General features: G+C 42.6%; 1 protein-coding gene across 1 annotated transcript; it reads left to right on the forward strand.

Annotated features, from left to right (window-relative positions):
- Positions 1 to 818: 818 nt before the first annotated feature.
- LOC119692236 (G1/S-specific cyclin-D3) lies at positions 819 to 18006 on the forward strand. Its single transcript, XM_038112036.2, has 4 exons — positions 819 to 1149; positions 4216 to 4437; positions 10784 to 10946; positions 15578 to 18006. The coding sequence occupies exons 1-4, from the start codon at positions 931 to 933 to the stop codon at positions 15856 to 15858; spliced, it is 885 nt and encodes a 294-aa protein (XP_037967964.2). The 5' UTR covers positions 819 to 930; the 3' UTR covers positions 15859 to 18006.
- The last annotated feature ends 1946 nt before the right edge of the window (positions 18007 to 19952 follow it).

The following is a 19952-nucleotide window of genomic DNA, read 5'->3' on the forward strand; positions in this document are numbered from 1 at the left end:
GTCATTTAATCAGCTGATAGGTGCGTATGGGTAGGTATTTAGATAAGTTACTTAGTTATGTTTATCATTATCTACCCACTTCAAAATCAAAAATCAAAATCAAAATTCTTTATTGTTGTTACTTACAATAGATAATGTTATTACATTGTGGGTCTCTTCTTGTAAGTTTAAAAAACCTGTAGTAGAAGAGCCCCTCCTTCTTGAATGTGCCAATGCCACTTAATACAAGTTTTAAGTATACAAAACAATTTTGATATAGGTAGGTACTTATAAAAATATTCAAAACATATTAGGTACTTATTTTATTTTATGAGTTTCTTAAGGTAAAGGTGCCACTTCATTATTTACTTCTTACTTATATGTATAGGTAGTACCTAAGTCGTTAGGTATACTACCTACTCAACATTTACCGATTATGCGATTATGTCCTGAACTTCAGGGCCTGAAGCGTGAGTGAGGCCCTCTCCCTCAATTAGGTGCGCCTACTAGATGTACCCTATCTACCTATTTAATGCAGCTCCGTCAATATAAAGTTAAACTGGCTGACAAAGCTATAGTTACGGTTAATTATAATTGTTTATTTCTTTTTTGCACATGGAATTCCAATAAACGAGTGCCGTCGAGGGAATTTCGCTTGAGGCTCGGGAGCGCATCCCGGCTCGCTCCGACCCACGGGCGGGCCCGGGCGTGCGAGCGAGACGCCACCACGGCGAGTATTTTCAACAGTCTCGACAGAAACCTGCGTGCGGGCCTCACGCCCTCCCCCCGCGCCCCGCCGATCATATGTTCGGCGGGGCGCCCGCGCCGCCCGCTCACTGCGAGTCGGGCCTTCGCCGCGGTCACACACTCCCGGCCTTCGCGCGATCAGCTGTTTGTGCCTGTCGAGTGACTGACTCTGAGCGGATCTGGTATAAGCCGCGCTGCGGTGTGATGGAGCTGCTATGTGGCGAGCGGGTGAGCCCGGTGTCGGCGGGCGCGGCGGCGGCGGCGGGGCGCGCGGGGCCGGACCCCGTGCTGCTGCGGCGCCGCGTGCTGGACAACCTGCTCCGCACGGAGGAGCGCTACGCCGTCTCCGCCAACTACTTCGGCTCGGTGCAGCACGAGCTGACGCCGCACATGCGCCGCCTGGTCGCCGAGTGGATGCTAGAGGTGAGCAGCCATGTTGCCGCACGTGCCTCCACGTAGCCCCCCGGCCTGGCCGCGGGGACCCGTCCCCGGCCGTCCCCCGGGCCGCGGGCCGCAGCACCCCGCCTGTACCTCGGCGCATATCAACTGAATGCCTCGGTGAGACTTTGTTTACATGATCAGCTGTTTTCTGTTTTGGTTGTTTTCATGTTAGAATCTCGTTAGATTTTGGTGGAACGATGTGGTGTAGTGAGTAGGTATGAACTGTCGAGGCAGGGTGCGGGGCCGGCGGGCGTGGGAGGGTGCTCTATTATAGTAACAGCTGATTTTGACACGCAATCAGCTGACGGCGCGAGTTTATCTGTCGCTGTAGATAATGGCGGATCGCCGGCGCGGCTCGCGGTGGCGCCGCATGTGGCCTACATGGAATGTGATTTATGCTTTTCAGTTAGGTGACTGCAATTACTGACAGTAAAACCTTGTTGCAACACGGCTACTTATCGGCTAATCTCAGGCTGGAGTACCTAGGTAGGTAGTTAAACTACGAGTAGATGCCTTTGTATGTGTACCTACCTAACTTGTCAATATTTGTATGTGTACCTAACTTGTTAATAAGTGATGATGAGTTTGTTGACCTCCCATGGTGGCTGAAACTTCACGTCTGCGGTCGCCACGTGGTGGTTCAAACGTCCGCCATCGTTTCGTTTGCCAACCATCTTGTTGGTCCGAAATTAATTTCATTCACGTGTTTCCATAAGCCTCAGGAAACCTATAAGTGATACCTAGAAGTCTAAGTAGGTGCCCGGAGGTTAGGTAGATACCGAAGTGGGTAATAAAATGAACCGTAAGCTTTTTATAGATAAAGATAACTTTAATACGTTATCTGTGTCGTTATAGCCAGTTGAGTTGAGATATTATAGATACAGTAGATAGCTGGACATAGGTAGATAGGTAAGTAAACAGTGAATGTTGAATCGTTTCCACGTAGGTACTTAGATGGGTGAGCTTTACCACAGAATAAATGGCAAGATGGCAACCCTGGATGTGACGTCACAGTAATGGCGGATGCCTTCACCGAACCTGTATCATCATCATTCATCACCACGTTTTACTAACACGTAGGCTGGTATACCTACCTTACTGCCTTCCACCGAGATAGGTAGGTACCTACAAAGGTACATTACATACTTAGTAAGTAGGTAGGTTCTTACTTACAAACTTTTTACACATACCTAGTTAATATTTTATCTAATAATACCTACCTACTGTAAATTTCGGTGAATTTGCGTGATATGAATCCATTTTTCGTTTGATACTATCGGGATATCGAGAGCTTAGCTTAGCTTACCTACTTGAAACTAACTTTTATTCAAAATAGGTTAAACCATTATAAAGCTTTAATTTTACTTATCTCTTAATAGCCCCCAAGTAACTACCGTCCTAGTTTTGCAAAACTAGTTAAATAGGTAGGTAAGGGTCTGATGTAGGCAGTTAGGCACTAGGCAGATACGACATGACCTAGGAAGTCTAGGAACGCACAGGTTATAGGACTTAAATAGTTACCATAAAGCCAATAATATCAGATAAACATTACATGCTGCGTATGAGTATGTACGGTGGCCTGCGCCTAAAAGTATACAGGCGTAGTTTTTAAAATAGCGATCTCAAGCTCACATGCTGCTCAAGCACAGCCACATAAACACCACTGCTACACACATCACACACAACACGTCCCCGGATTTATAACAGATGTAGCTGGTCCCTTCATCATCAGGGATCGCTATTTTAAAAACTCCGCCTGTATACTTTTAGGCGCAGGCCACCGTACCTACCTATTTGATTACGGAATGCTATTTTTGGTAAATATGTAAATGTCGTTGACACCTGAACATTATTCATATTAAAGTCGCGTGCAATCGTTAATTTTATCGCTGGGTGTGCCAACACGGCGTTTTAGACGATTTCTTAACTGATAATGATAATGCATGTGCCCGGTAAATTATAATAAACGTTGTAAGATATGTAAATAACGGGTGTTTACTACTGAAATTACTGGAACTTCAGTTTGAAGGCGATAACCCGTAGTAGTTAACCACTGTAAGTTTGTAACTGTAATCTTTGGGACGGCCAACAGGAAGGAAAATGGCAGCCATGTTTTACTGATAATAAACGATCGTTACACTTCCATAGAAACAGCTGATACCCAGCTGAGCGGCCGAGTCTCGGTTTACCGACCGTGCGAAACTGCGAGCTACATACTCTGTGACACATACCCGCCTCAACAGTACACCTAGCTAATCTGTGAAACTATTCCGAGATGACTCGGCTCTTGTGTCGGCCACATACCTACTGCTTTTTCACAGTCGAGCTCGAATGACATCTCCGGCTTTCCATTTCAAGGCGTTTCACGACTGAACTAGAAACAATACGGATTAATTACTTTCCCATAGGTATACTTACTTGCTGAACAATCTACGCGATTGGCACAAATACTGGGCCTCTAGGAGCGACGATAAGAAAGAAAGCCGCGTTATCGCTACGCATTTCCATTTAAAATAGGTTATCAGGGAAGCCGGGTGCCGACATGCCACGTTTATAAAGCCCACCTACTTAACTAACCACTGGGCTAAGATTTCGTCGGTACTTGTACTGAATGAACATGATACTTCCGGTTTCATTCAACTTGTTGTACTTAATAGATATAGACCTAGTTTCTGTAAGTCAATGCTCAATGGCAATTCAGACAATCATAGTTAAGCCCTGCTTAACCGTCCCTTGTGTACTTAACGATTTTCTGCCATTGGCCACCACATTACAACGTAAATTCTATTCTAATTCTTCAATTTTGATTTTAGTGACTTGGTTGCTTGGTATAGAAATTTGGAAATAAATTGCATTTCATCTTCGTCACTCAGGTCTAAGATTAATTCTTCCAAGACACTCCAGCCTATATTTAATCCAACATTTCTCCAACTCCCTTCCACCTTAAATGCACCAGTCCTCATCAGATCGCCCAGACTACACCATCAGGTTACATTATTATGAGACTTATAAACTGAGAACGCCCACTAACTCAGCCCTCTCCCCCAGGTATGTGAAGACCAGAACAGCCAAGAGGAGGTGTTTCCGCTGGCCATGTCGTACCTGGACCGGTTCCTGAGCGTCTGCGCGGTGTCCAAGACCCAGCTGCAGCTGCTGGGGACCGCCTGCCTGCTGCTCGCCTCCAAGCTCCGGGAGCCGGGCGCCGCGGGGCTCCCTGCGGACCTGCTGGTCTTCTACACGGCCAATAGCATCACGCTCAACGATCTATATGTAAGTTGTTACTGTTGTTGTTTTGGGGTGTGGTGATGAGGGTATTGGTTGTGTAGGAGGTAAGGAGGCGTGTTCGTCTGCGCTCGATGTTGTTTGTTTATTACTTGACATGGCCTGGGTTAGGAAACGGTTTGTCTCCGCAGATCTTATCCAGATTATAACCGACCTAGCTGCTAGATAGTCTCTCAACCGATCCCTAGCGTCAGTAACTAATTACAGCATATTGTTAATTTACGGTATCACGGCAGTTTCTAGGTTATGAAAGATGAAGATCGCATCAATTAGGCGCGATAGTGGATCTAGGTTCATTTCTCCGTGAGAAGCAACAGCTGATCTGATTAAGCATACGGTTTCGCGCGGGCTGTTTTTGCGCGCAATGCACTGATTGCGCCGCCGCCGCCGCGACTGTAGTTCTAGGAACACTTGTACACTCCGCTTCATAAACTGATAAAGCACCTACCTAGATACATAAGCGAGTTTTGTATCATTTCGGTGAATAGCTAACACACGGAACTCGCTAAATGTCTTTTAAAACTTGGCTATCGGCCACAATATCCGTCAATTCTCCCACATCCACATCAGAATCCTGTACACTTATCTCTGTTGCTAACTGTACGCCGCGGCGTAGTTTTATGCCGGTTTCTAAATTAATAACGACCATTCGTGAGAGAATGATACACGATTATCCACGGAACTATGCAAATCGCTAGCGCGCATATAAAAGTCGTTACCAACGGCTCTCCTTCGCCTGTACACGTATATTAAGAGGATAAAATTACACCTCACCTACGTATCTAAATAAAAGCTGATGTGCTCAAACCCGACGACTGATGTAATTATACATTTGTCCTGAATAAAAATAACTTAGGTCGTCTGAAAATAGAACGCGGTCCGTTCTTTCAGCCCTCCTGAATGATTGATGTGCTCGCCTTATCGGTAAACAAACATGAATATAGGTACAGCTACGTGTTTTATGTTAGCAATTAGGTCTCAGAACTAACTAGAGCATACTCTGCTATTTCCGCGCAGAGCTTTCAGGAAAATGTAGAGTTTTGCCGGTTCTTGCAACATAATCGCGTTCATTTAGCCGTGGTGCAGTGACAGTAGGTAGTGTGTGGTGTCTGTGTGCAGTGCGCGTCACCCGCGCGGCCCCGCGATATGCGCGTACGTCACGGACCTGACCGCTGCATTCCGTCGCCACGTGCTCCTGCTCTAGCTCCAGATTCATGCGAATTTGTGATAATATATCTAGTCAGTCTATGAATAAAACCCTAGGCCATCTAAAGTCTTCTCCGTGTTTATTTGTCCTACCATGATCCATGCCCAGACGTTGGGCGTCTGCTACATTCTACCCATAATTTCGACGTGATTTTTGCGCCGCTACATTACAAGAAAAGGCAATGTCCGCGGCGCGAGACCCGAGACGATGTTGTGACGTGGACCCGGCGGGCTCGGAGGTATGCGGCTGCTAACGAAGCGGACAGACTACAGACGTCCCGGTTCCCGGAACGGCCGCCGGACGGCCCGCGTTTCAATCAGACCAATTACGGCGACGGCGGGGCGTGCGCGTTTTTTCTCACGCGCGTCGCCCGCCCCGCGCCGCCATCTTCGGCGCAGGCGCATAACCTCGCTCATTTACATCTCGCTTTTTGTCCATTGATCGTGACTCACTGTGATCTCTGAACTAATAGCCGGAACGTCGCATCTATTACTGATCATGCGATTGCAGCAAAAACTCAATGTGAAATGGCAAATGGCTTATCTATGGGATTATTGTGGTGATTATGCGAAATTTTTGCTAAATATCTGAACCGATGATTTAATAAATGTGGATTATGTTGCTTTAAAACCTAGGTCTTTAAATTTCTAGATAATAGGTGATAAGATCCATGAAAATTGAAAAACTGTCTGCTACGAATCTCGTAGCAACCTCGTAGCGCTTGCTACGAAATTTCGTGAAGCCTCTAAATAATGTTGCTTTGGGGGAAATGCAGTACTTTTTAATGGAAAATGCTATTTATTATTTTGATGATGAAGCATGACTAACTGAAAAATATATTTTAGAAGTAATAAATAATAGATTTTTAAGCAATCCTTTGTTATTATGAAATATTCTCACTGTCGATCTTTATAATTTATCTGTCTAGACTTCATCCAGTACTAAAGTAGCTCTTCAGGCGTATCTCGTTTGTCTACAAGTGTTAAAGAATGCACACTTACCATAACTTGACGTTTAGCGATAAACTTAGCGATAATACTGGCACGGTACTTGTCATGTGCTGGACACTAGTACCAGTAGCCGAGGCTAACGGACCGTCACACCCGGCGAGCCAGGCCCACTGCAGACTACCTAGGTCTAGATCCGACACGCTACAGCTTGCTAGCCCCACGATAAAGGTTTAATGATTCCGGTTAATAACCTAGTAATGGGGATAAGAAACATACTCATCTTGATTGGCTTTTTATGGCTTGATTGTGTACTTTCCAAGCTGCGATGGAGATGTTGATGTAAATAATGTGTTCTAGTTAAAAACCACCCAGCGAGCGCAAGTTTGTTACAGCTCAACCGATTCTACCTGTCATAATTTTTTTACTTTTACTTAAATAGCCACGATAACATGGGTCGGCCGGTTATACATCTCTATATTTTGATAGATGCTCAAATGTTTAAATCGTAGTCTGTCAGAGTTGACGCATTTCCTCCCATAGCCTCCCATAGAACCACAGAACTACAAGGCGGGCGAGATATCTAGACACCTGGGTTAAATGACAGTAGATCGAAGTCTCTACAGTATTCTTCCCTCCACACTCCACGCCCTGAGTCTCCACACTAAACGTTTATTCTAATTGAAGCGGGGGTTTACGAGCGCGGGCGCGGCGCTCAAAGCCGCGGCTCCGAATTCATAAAAACTTAAACTTGGCCACATAATTGATATCGTATCTCGTGTTGTAATGAAAATAACGAGCTCGCCGCGATGGGGAATCAGACCGCAGTCATATTTTATTGATGTTATGAATTCCGGCCGGCGTCGCTTGTTCCCTTTAATCTCACTCGGCTGATTCTGATAAACGGAGGAGGCTGTGGGGTCTCGCTCGCTGTGTAGCCGGGCGCGGCCTCCACTCCTCGTTTTGCACGCCGAGCCACCTACCTGCGCAGACGCTCGAAACGTGCTGTTATGTAACTGTCTGTTTCACTCACAAATACACCTAAACAGGTAAAAAAGTGCGTCAATATAAATATCAATTCAATTAGGTAAAGAAAAACTACTTAGGTAATACAAATATTAAAGATCATTAAACACATGACGCGAGGTGTTACATAAAACCCAAATTATACACGTGCATTTTTGCAACAATTCGATTAACGGGTTTAGAACAAATACCCTTCATTTAACATTCAAATAGTTTTAATGAGCACCTGATACAACAAACGTAGTGCTGAAACTATGCGGTGGATGACATTTCACGAAAAATTCATACCTACCACGTCTGAAAGAGTCATGGTTGGGTACTCGTTTAAGTACATTTGGCGTCTTATGTTGAGGAGTTCCAATTAACGCCTTGCTATTTTTATTAATGACCCAATTCTCGGTCGTTATCACTATCGCTTCCCGTGGTGATGTAAACGCGAAGCTCGCGGTGCCTACAACAGGAACCGGGCGCAGGGGTCACGATAATGTTGCAACATATCTTCATTCTACAAGTCGCAAAGGAAATGAGCTGTTGTGTTTTATTTAGTCGTCGGAACAAGCAAATTAGCACCGTCGAGATGTTTGCACTCGCATCCGGCCGCGCTCCCTTCAGCGGCCATTAAGCCTGAACAATCTTAATTCCACTTTCTTTGTGGGTGTTTAAAAAAAGGCGTATGTCGTGAGGTTTCCCACGAGCGGGCGCGGGGGCGGCGGGGCGGGGAGCGGGGGGCGAACCAGTCGCATTCCTCGGACCTCCTTCGGAAACTCGAGCGCGTTTCACTAATGCGAAGCCGCAGACGTCTCCCGCACTCGCACTCTGATAACATTGCCGAGCTTGTACATCGCTGTCAGCATGCGAGATAGCTTTCATACTGACGGTTGCTTTTGAAGTGGATTCAGTATACGTTTGGAACAAATTAAAGCTCAATTAGCTGGTTGACCAGTAGACAAGAGGCCGTAGAATGCAGGGTTGTTTCCCGCGTCGCGCAAAAGATTATATCTGACAAGCTCATGCAGATTATCCGCCGGCGGCGCTTCGTGCAGTAATTGAATAGTTCTGCGAGGCACATCACACGGTAATGGAATTCAGATCGGTACCCGTCGGGCGGGTCCCTCGTCCCATGCGGGCCGCAAAGAAAAAATGAAAATTTGTGGTTAGCGATCAGCCCTGAAACGAGGTCTTTGTTCTGTCTGCTCGCTACGGGCCACTTACTGCTGCCTCTGCTAAATGCCGCGATCTAGGCCGGCGATACGACCGAGGAATTTGCAGAACAGGCGGTTGACATCGACGTGTCACTTAGGATTCCACACTATTGTGACTCGGCTTACGTCAGCCGCGTGCTGCTAGCTAATATTCATTAGTGAATACTCCCGGCACGACTCACTCGCTTTTGGCTTTAGTATTCAGCGCCCGTTGCTCAGACTTCCGCTCGATACTATCATTGAGAAAATCCGCTTCTTCTAGAGATTTTTATTTGTGCTAGGGCTTTTATTTTGGTTCAGAACAGCTGTTCAACTGGAAATAGAACTCTTCTCGTTATGGAATGTGGGACTGCTGGCACAGGGAGGGCGAGGTGACCAACTAAACTTAGCTTATTTATAAGTAAAAGCCGTTTGGCTCTTTGAATTCCATTGCAAAACCTTCCATCATACCGCCATCTCTTATTAGGAATGCAAAGTGACAGAACTCGCTTGAAATTGACAGGCATAGTTGCATCAACATTGAATCCCAACAAGAGACGCTGGGACAGGGCAGTTTTTCACTGTCGGATGGCCTTTGATATGGTAATCTGGCGATGTTTCGTAATGCTGGCTGGCATCCGCGGGCATTCAGCGCGGCTCATTGTTCCACTGCTCCGTTCGATGAAATTGGATAATGCATGGGAACTGACGCAGGAATGCCGCCCCCCACTCCCCCCAGCACTTCCAACCTGCACCTCCATGGCGCCAAATATACTGTCTCGCAACAACGAACAAATAGAACAATTGCTTATGCATAAGTACATTTAATATTCATTTATCCGTGAAGGTGTCCGCTATTGTGAGCCGAGCACAACTATAAATAACTAATAAACAGATCGGATGAATATTAAACATTTGAATTAAAACGATGAACGTTTCCACTGAGCGGTCCGCTGCGTGCCCTCTGAGCGCAACCTAATCTAAATAAGATTATCATTTGTAACTAAGTATAAGCTTTCTGAAGCTTCGTGGGATTCCATGTCGATCAAATCTTCAGTACTACCAATCTAAATGCGTCTATTCTATTATAACGTCAGCGCCACAAGCCGCGCGGACGTCGCCCGTAGTGAACTCATTTCTCTGTGACGAGACTTCATTCATTCATAAGAAGCACGCTCCGAGCCGATAGGGCCCAACTGTGCCGCTCGTACAACGAAACATGTCTCTAATACCATGACCATGAGGAGCACAATCGTATGGCACCGACGGGGTCTCGGCAACTCGACCCCAACACCGATTAAGTTAGAGTTTAGTTAAGTTAACACACTGTAGGCATTGCCATTATCTACTAGGTAGATATACACAATTTTGCCGGACATGCACCACCTACACGAAATAATCGATTTTAGTAAATGTTATTGTTTTATCGTCAATTAATTTTATCTGGGTCAGATAGTTTGGTCGTCATGTGAATTGGTCGATAGGAATTTGGGACATTGTTGAACAGCGTCCGATCACAGGCTCTAAACGTTTTTTTGTGAAAGAGTCGCCATAAAAGGTATTGTTGTCGGGACTGAAATGCCTTTTGTCAGCTGTTTCTCGTACCCAGTGCCAGAGTAATAAAGAAACAATAGAGCGCTAACAATTAACTCGACAGAACGCTCAACTGTACTGTGATTGTAGAATCACCACAAGTTATGCATTTCAAACAGTGTGGCCAGACATCAGTGAGGCAACATCTTAGTCGTCCTCTTATCTCACTCAGACTGGACTGTGAGGCCCTTTAGACGGTTCTCAGCTGCAATTTAACATGCAGTACACACCCTATAGATAAGATATGACAATGAGTAGTAGAGGTAGGTGTGATTCACGATGCACTTTACAACCGCCATTCATTTGCAGCGATTAAGATGCAGGAGACGGCATAAGCTTTTCCGAGGATTCGGCTGACGTGTTTGTTTGTTTGTCCTTAGAGTTGGGAGCTGCTGGTGCTGTCGAAGCTGAAGTGGGACGTGGCGGGCGTGACGGCGCACGACTTCCTGCCGCTGCTGCTGACGCGGCTGCCGCTGGGCGCGCTGGTCGACCAGGACATGGTCACGCGCCACGCCCAGACCTTCATCTCCCTTGCTGCCCGAGGTAAACACCTCAGATTATTATTGTAGGACTGGTGTGGGACGTGGGAACGGTTATCGCCGCCATCTTAAATACGCCATTTTGAATTTCGAATCCGCCAACGGTCGTCGTTACGTCATGGCGATGCAACGCCGCATTTCTTTTGAAACGACACATGAATTATTGTAAGACGGCGCGACAAACAAAGGCGGGCGGACCGGACATGGTAATTTTCAGCCGCACAGAATCTTACGTCTCGTGGTAACGTTGTGGTGGTAGGGTTTCACTCGTGGTAGGTTCTCGTGTGAAGGGCCTTTCTCCGGCGCCGTGCGGCGGGTTGGGCAACGCCGGGACGGTTTGTTAGCGACAGACGCTAATTAGCATCTAGATACCGCGTCATGTCACGAGTGTCGGCGGAGTCAGTGACCCGCGCGCCGACGGCTCCGAATGTGTGTGATTGTAGGCCTGGCCAGATCATACGCGCCCGCTGAAGGGTAATTTCATTAATAAGTTAGGCGAGAAGGATGCAAGTGCGGTATGCAGGTTGCGGCGGGTGCGGGGGGCGCGGGGGCGGGCCTCCCACGCCGCTCGCCCGAGCGCATTCCAGCACGCCTCGGAAAGCGGCAGGATGTTTTATAGATATTTGAACCACTATATGATGTGATCTTCAAGGAGCGCGATATTACCCGAACCCGCATTATGTATCATTCATTACTCGAATGGCACAATTTTCTCATTCATCATAACCCGCAGGGTATTAAATTTGTAATGGGTTATTTAACTGGCATGCGTATGCGCCGTTTAAGTTGATGAAAATTGCGAAATTTATGAAAAAAGGACAAGTGTCGCTTATTGACGTTGCACGCAAGGAGGGTCCTTCAGCGGCGGGCTGGGCGAGTGGTTAGTGGGTAGGCGTGGCGAGTGGAGCCGGCGTCGGGAGCAGCTCGCGGGCTGCAGGTATCTTATCTGGCGAGCGCTGACGCAGCGCGGCGACGTCGATAGAGGGGGCCGCGCGGGTGTGGGCTCCGCGCACAGCCGCGGCCTCGCACGACCGTTCACCTCGCGCCGAAACCATCACCCTCTATTACTAATACCTAGCGCGACGTCCAAGGGCACGCTCAATGACACGCGCCGGCCGGCAACCAGCTGTTTTAGGACACATTACCGACAAACTACTTTGGAATAACACTTAATGAGCTGGGTCAGCTTTTAGGGTTTATATGGAGTCATAAGCTTTTGATGACTTTCCTCGATGTGCCGGCTACGTCCATGTACGTGGCATAGAGCCTATCGGAGGCCGCGCCGCTCCCGTGGGGCCTCGCTCCTCGCTCTGTTTGATTAAAATCAGATTATGCAAATGTCGGCGGCCGCTCCGCGTGTTTCCTCTCGTCTTTTTTACCCGTTTCCTTTATCTCCGGTATGCCGACATGCAAATTAAAAAATGAAAATAAATCTTTTAAATGAGCTACGAAAGAGTGGCCGATATCCCTCGCCGGTATAATGCGGTCCACTTAATGATGAATGGAGGATCCTTGAAAGCCTCAGTTGTCTTGTTTGGCTCTCACGGTACATGCATGTTGTACCTATAGCGATGTGGGTAATTCTGAGATTCCAGATGTAATTTAGCGACGCGGCGCTGAGTGCGCGATAGCGTGAGAAACAAACGACAATATTGTATGATCGATTAATTTGAATGGTCCTTGTCTGTTGTTTATTTAACGGCTTTAACCAGAGAACGGAACAAAAAATAAAACCATACGTGATCCCTCAATTAATCAGCGCCTCGGCAAAGGAGGCATTGTGATGTTACCAAAATTTGAGTTAAATAATTCGATTGGGCAATTATTATCAGCCGTATAAAGGCTGGTTGTAATTAGGTGCGGTGGTGGAGAGTGTCGGGTGCGGTGTCGTGAGAACACGGGAGGGGGGGGGGGGGAGGCGAGGAATGCGGCCCCGCAGCCGGCTCCTTTGAGGGACAAGGAGGGCTCGGTGAGGCCCAGGGTACGCTCCGCGGCACCGGTCCAGTCCCGTCTGGTTTTTCACCTCGGAGAGAGCATTGCTGCGGCGGACTGTACCACGATTTGGAATGGAATTTCAGACGGAGCCATTTAAAGCATTGTACTCGCTTATAAGGGCGGCACTTGACGACATTGTGGAATCTTATAAATGCTAATAAAATTATAATATGACGTAGAACCTAGGCATATACAGAATATTAATATAATATACTAGTGATGTAACGAATATTCGCATTCGCATTCGCATTCGCGAATATTCGCATTTTTTTGGATATTCGCATTCGCATTCGCATTCGCAAAATTTTGTGCGAATGTTTGCGAATATCAGTAGGTACTTTTTAAAAAACTATTTGAAAATAATGGTAGATAGGTTAACAAAATCTAAATCCATTCGTCTATAACCTTTTTATTACAAGTTACCCTGTTAATCACATTTCCAGTCTTATACTTTATCATTTGGTATTATTTATTTACTTTGGGAAATGAAACTTTACATATTATAGTTAATAGTTTCATAAGACCTAAACATAATAAAAAAGCGTATTTTGACAGTATACAGGGTTATTTGCAAGTAGACCTGATCCTTTCAGGAGGTGATAGAGGAAGGCCTTTTTCAGTCGATTGAACCCTATATTGCATTATCCAAAACTTAACCATTTCTAAAATATTTAAGTTTTTTTTATTTTTTTGTCAAATTGTTATGCTTAACACCGAAAAAAAAAAAAAAACTAGCCATATTTCAATATTTTTTTAGTTGTTTTGCATAAAAAAGTGTAATATAATCAAATGTGCATTAATTGACTTAAACTAGACATAATAATTACGTCAAAAGAGTTAAACATTTTTTTTAAATATTCACAACGTAAAAAAAAGTTTAATTTAAAAAGAATATCATACGACAATTTTTTACGCACTTCAGCTTTAAAACATTATCAACTTATAAGCTTTCAAATAAGATATTTCAATATCAAATCGATTTAGGTATCACCAACATATGGCCAAAACAACCAGCACAGGTGGACAAAATTCAATAGGAAAACTAACAATATTAGCCCAATTTAAAGGTAAAAAGTGTGATTGTTTTCAGTCCTGTTGACTTTAGTATGGAAACCTCTATTGAGTTTTCTCCGATTTCTCTGGTTGTTTTGGCCATATCTTAGTGATACCTAAATCGTTTTGATATTGAAATATCTTATTTGAAAGCTTATAAGTTGACAATGTTTTTAAGCTGAAGTGCACAAAAAATTGTCATAATTGTCGTTAATTAGTTAATTTTAGGTGTCACTTATTTATGCAAAACAACCAAAAAAGTTATTGGAATAGTTTTTTTTTATTTACAGTTTTAAGCTAAAATTTTTTGAAAAACATAAAAAAACTTTCAATATGTTAGAAATGGTTAAGTTTCGGACAATGCATTATATGGTTCAATCGACTGAAAATGTCTTCCTCTATCACCTCTTGAAAGGATCAGGTCTACTTTACCAATAACCCTGAAGTGTCAGAGCAAGACAGCCATAGATTTAAATATTTTAAATGTTTCGTGTAAGTTGTCCTCAGAAACCGCACACAGTCGCAATGTGTCGTAACAGTTACGGGGCTAACTAAAGTGTACTTTAAAAAAAAACTGCGACAATTATTGGCTAGTCTGATTCGGAATGCGTCTTGAACGGAATGTACCTGGTACCAGTACTAGATAGTCACCAAACCATGCAAATGGCCCCAAATTTTAACACAAACTGAATATTCGCATTCGCATTCGCATTCGCGAATGTCGATATCAGATATTCGCATTCGCATTCGCATTCGCGAATGTCCAAAAACACACATTCGTTACATCACTATAATATACTTACCTAGGTAAATAAAAATGAAGCTCATATATCAATCAATTGATAAGAGTTTCTAAAAACGATACCACTGATATAAGTTTTTAGAACGTTTCGGTTATACCCAGAGTATACTTAGGTATAGGTACCTAAATCATAGTGTTTGTATAAGCATAACCCAACTGTAGGCACGGAGATAACTCCACCACAACATCCGGCGGTTAGGACTCAGTTAACGCTAATAAATTAATGAATGACCTCATACATTCCCGTCTTATTAGAATCCAACCAAATTATTATTTACTTGTTCTATTGGACCCTTTTTGTAAGGGCTTATAATATTGTATAAAGGCTGTAGGTAGGTACTACCTGAATGCCAGAGTGATTAAGTTACTAATAGTTGCTTACCTTTTCGGCTTACGCTACAGACACCGCTACCGACTGTGTCGGTAACTAAAATGCGATGCTGAGAATAGACACATTTGTCTATGTATAAGAACACGCGATTGTTACGAAAATATAATAATTTAGTAGAATCTTTGCCCCGGAATGGCGCCCAGCGGCCGCAGACACCAGACACACACACGGTCACCTCGCAGCTCCACATGCCAACCTCCAAAACAACCTTAATCTGATCCTTTTTCGCCGGCGCATGGACTTGACCTAATAACAATGCGAATTCGGTCGAACCGAAGCGACCAAGGATTGCTTTGTGAATTTTATTCTTTAACTTTCTTGTAGTCTGTTTTTTGACCTAAACTTTCTTCAACGATTTAGAGTCCAGCACTAACAGAGGTTTCCATTGTTCCAGACTACGGGTTCACGCTATACTCCCCGAGCACGCTGGCGGCGGGCTGCGTGGCGGCGGCGCTGCGGGGGCTGGGGCTCGACGGGCACCTGCCGCGGCTGACCGAGCTCACGCGAGTGGACGCCGACTGCCTGCACACCTGCCTCGACCAGGTCGAGCTCATGGTGCAGGCCACCATCGCCGCCGCCGCCCTAAACGAGCAGCGCCCGCCCTGGACCCCGCCCCAGGACAAGCCGCCCGCTAGCGCCGCCACGCCCACCGACGTGCGCGACGTACACTTCTAGTAGTCCGACTACTACGACTGATACCAAGACTGACATGTGTTTAGTTAAGGGTGCTTCTAGTCTGCTACAGACGTGGACTCCTGGCGCTGCGGCGTGGCCGAGAAATTACAATCTACCTCTTTGTTGTAAGACAGACGCTTCCACCGCGCGGATATCAGCACTCCGGGACCAGCAGTTGTTGCAACATGTTCCGACATTCGAATGAACTGATATTCTGCTACATATTTGTGATGTTTACTTGTAGTTAAATACGTTGTTAGGTGTAGTTTAGGGCTAGGTTTGACATGAAAATGTGATTGAAATTATGAATAGACTTGCAACAGATGGTTGACAAGGTTCGTCTCTAAATATTTTTTTAGGATATAAATACAAAATATACGTAAGTAAGTATATATATTTTTCTAAAATGCACAGTTTTATAAAATGTGTAGAGTTGATTCAAAGAATTGAACTATGCGAGCTTCCATTATATAAATATGATTATTATATATTATAGCAACAGAGTAAATACATTTAGTTTGAAAGTTTATAAGCATAGTTTAAAATTAAGTTCGTATCCAACATTATCGGGGGAAGGCAATAAAATACGCTTTTTAAATTGTAAAAACTAATATTATGTACGTACCTACGTTCTCTCCTATATATCTCCCTTTTCACGAAACCAATTAAATATCTTTATGACACTAATAGCAAATTATATGACACTATAGTGTATATTATGTATGTAACTAGCTTTAGTTAGAGACGCGAGATGCTTGTGAGAAATGGTGGGCTGTATTTATTGTTCTAGTACATACAACTATTGGTTCCTTATTGATAAAACTGGTGATTCTAGATATTGAATAGCCTAGGTCTAGATAGTGTGAAGATTTACTTCATGTCGTAGTCACTTCCAGTCATAATATGTAATTTTGTTAAATATAGTTGTTAATATCGCACTAGCTAGATAAGAAGAAAATTGTGGAAAAACAAAAAATAATCTGTACTTTAGGTTTTAGTCGATTATCGTTCCTATGACTTACACCACAGGATTTAAAATAGAATAAAGAAGCATGATCCACCGTTTACACTGTACTTAACTTATGTTTCATTACCAAAAATTTGTCACTTGTACGAGTGAAAATATTTAAATATTGTGATATTTTAAAACCATTACATTCATAGCTGTTATATGGTTCTCCAAACTCTCCTAGAGTGCAAGTCTAGCTCAGGCGATGCACATCCTACAATAGATATATACCTATGTCTGAGATATAAATAACAAAGTCTAAATATCTTCCATTATTGTATAGAGATAGCAGTTGTACTATTGAGTACACAAAGTTGATCTGGGATAGATCTAGGTATGCTTATGTGGCAGATAGGTGGTAGCACATAGCTACGCTATGCAGGGTGACAAAGATATTTTCATTTTCACCCTGCATAGATATATTATTAATGTGTTTGTAAATAAAAATACGTGTAATAACTAGGAATATGCTAAAAGCATACCGTGCCATAAGTAATTTTTAAAAGTATTTAAAATGTAAAAGGGATTTATCACTACAAACAGTTTCTATTATCTATGCAAGTCACCATTTATTTTTGTAATAAAACAGATATAAAATTTGCTTATACTTAAGTATTATACTGCAAAAACTATCATTAGGTAATCATTACCTATAAATCATACAAATTACATTTGTATTTACTTATATAAGTTTTATGTAAATTATGTGGGAAAATATACGCATTACAAGGTTAGTCTGTATTGATATTGAATGCTTTTGGCTTGTGGACTGGCATTTTCAAAATAGATTAAGAAATAAAGTTGTTTATAAGGAATCAGAGCTTTGATTACCCCTTCAGAATGTTATTACTTAGTTAGACTGAATAAATATCTTGGGTCATTGTTTATTAATAATGTTGGGTTCTGATCGGGTAAATAATAAAATGTACAGTCAGAATAAAAAAAGTTTAGCTAGTTCATATTTTTTATTTCGACTGTATGTTATATTGCAAAAACAATGACTAAAGAAAAAGATATTTGATTTCGTGTGATTCTAATTGTAAGACTTGTAGGTTATTGAATTATGTGCGTCCGCAACAGGTACCACTTAGGTGTAAATATTTTCCAATTTCCAAAATAAATATAAGTATGAAAAAGTATTTTCTGTTTTTTTTTTGTTACCTATACTTTTAACCCTCGATCAGCCATAGAATCACAAAGAATGTGATGATTGGTCTTCTCAGTTCTGTGATTCTGTCCACGCTTCACTCAAGGGGCTAAGTTCAAAACAAGGTGGGATCCCTTTATCCTATGGCCGATTAAGGGTTGAATTAAATGATAGTATAACTAAAGTGCAACTGAAACTCTAGGAATTATTATTCTACCTGGCACCACGCCAAATAAGAAGCTGAAAGGGGTTTTAATTAAAATTGGTGTGTAGGTAGCTGACAATCTGGATTAACACAGATAATTATAATATACTTAAGACAACAAACTTTTGTTGTGCAGTCAAGGAGACCTGATGAAGGCCAATGATCTCGCAATAAGAGTAGCAAAACACTGGAGGAAGTTAGCTTAGTGCATTTACACGATTGAAGAAGAAAAACTTTTAAACGACTTGATCAGAGTGACCCCCTGAAGGGCTAGTACGGCGCGCATTTAAGACGTGACAAGAGTTTTGCATCGCGCTCACTCACATCGCGCTGCCTCAAGAGCGAGCACGACGGAGGACTTTTGTCACGTCTTAATAGCGCCCCGTACTACTCGTACATGGCCTGATTCACACTGCTCCCTTTCGACTTACTGTAGCACTTTTGTTACACCCTGTGGAGTTGAGAAAATAAAACGATTTCGCTTCATTGGAATATTGTGTTTAATTAAATTCAAATGTACATTTGCATATACAAGGTCCGTTTGAACCGAAAACTATATACAAGAAATTATAATGTTATTCATTATGTTTTTCCCAGCACGTGGACTCATAGTTCAATCAGTTACACTTAAGGTAAAGGCACATTTACACTTTTATGGATTTTAAAGTATATTTAATCGGTATCTACGTAATATTTGGTGCAGCTTTCCTGTGTATTTAAATTATTTCCTGCCTTTAATTTGTATATTTTGCCAAAAAGGCTCTCATGAAAAGTTGCACAAAATACAAAGTAGATTCCAAAATAATGTAAATGTTTGATAAACATTTCAAACAATAAAATAGGTTGTAGTGAAAAGATTTTAAGATAGGTTTTTTTGGTGCCCTGATTAACAATTGTCTTTATAATGTACGCAAGTACAGTACGAATATATGGAATTAATCACCAATTCATGTTTTGAAATTAACATAAAATATTGTATTTTTTCCAAATAAAATAAATTCGTATGAAGTTGTAATTGAAATTAATCGTAAAGATTTTGAACAAAGTCAAAATTCATTTCATTAAAGATAAATTGTGTTTATATCGTACCTAATTTAATAACGAAAGTGATGAAAAGGAAAATAGAAAAGGAATGCACTTTTATTATGTAAAATATTTATTTTAGAATAGATTAGTTTGCAAATTATGAAAGTTATCGTTCGTTCGTGGAAACCGGTATCCATGATTTCATATTTGTTTAAAATAAAAATATAATAGGGGACTGAAATCATAGATTTTCTACAAACATATTTTCATCAATATAATATCCAAATATGAGCCAAAAGCCTATTAGAAGAAGAAAAAATTATACAAAAATCTGGTAGGTTCATGAAGATGATTAAATAATCGTGATTGGTTGACACAACATGCCATGTGGCGTCACACTAACAGCAAATTATATGACACTATAGTGTATATTATGTATGTAACTAGCTTTAGTTAGAGACGCGAGATGCTTGTGAGAAATGGTGGGCTGTATTTATTGTTCTAGTACATACAACTATTGGTTCCTTATTGATAAAACTGGTGATTCTAGATATTGAATAGCCTAGGTCTAGATAGTGTGAAGATTTACTTCATGTCGTAGTCACTTCCAGTCATAATATGTAATTTTGTTAAATATAGTTGTTAATATCGCACTAGCTAGATAAGAAGAAAATTGTGGAAAAACAAAAAATAATGTGTACTTTAGG

This window comes from Plutella xylostella, chromosome 13 (genome assembly GCF_932276165.1).
Source record: "Plutella xylostella chromosome 13, ilPluXylo3.1, whole genome shotgun sequence".
In the NCBI taxonomy this organism is placed as follows: Eukaryota; Metazoa; Arthropoda; class Insecta; order Lepidoptera; family Plutellidae; genus Plutella; species Plutella xylostella.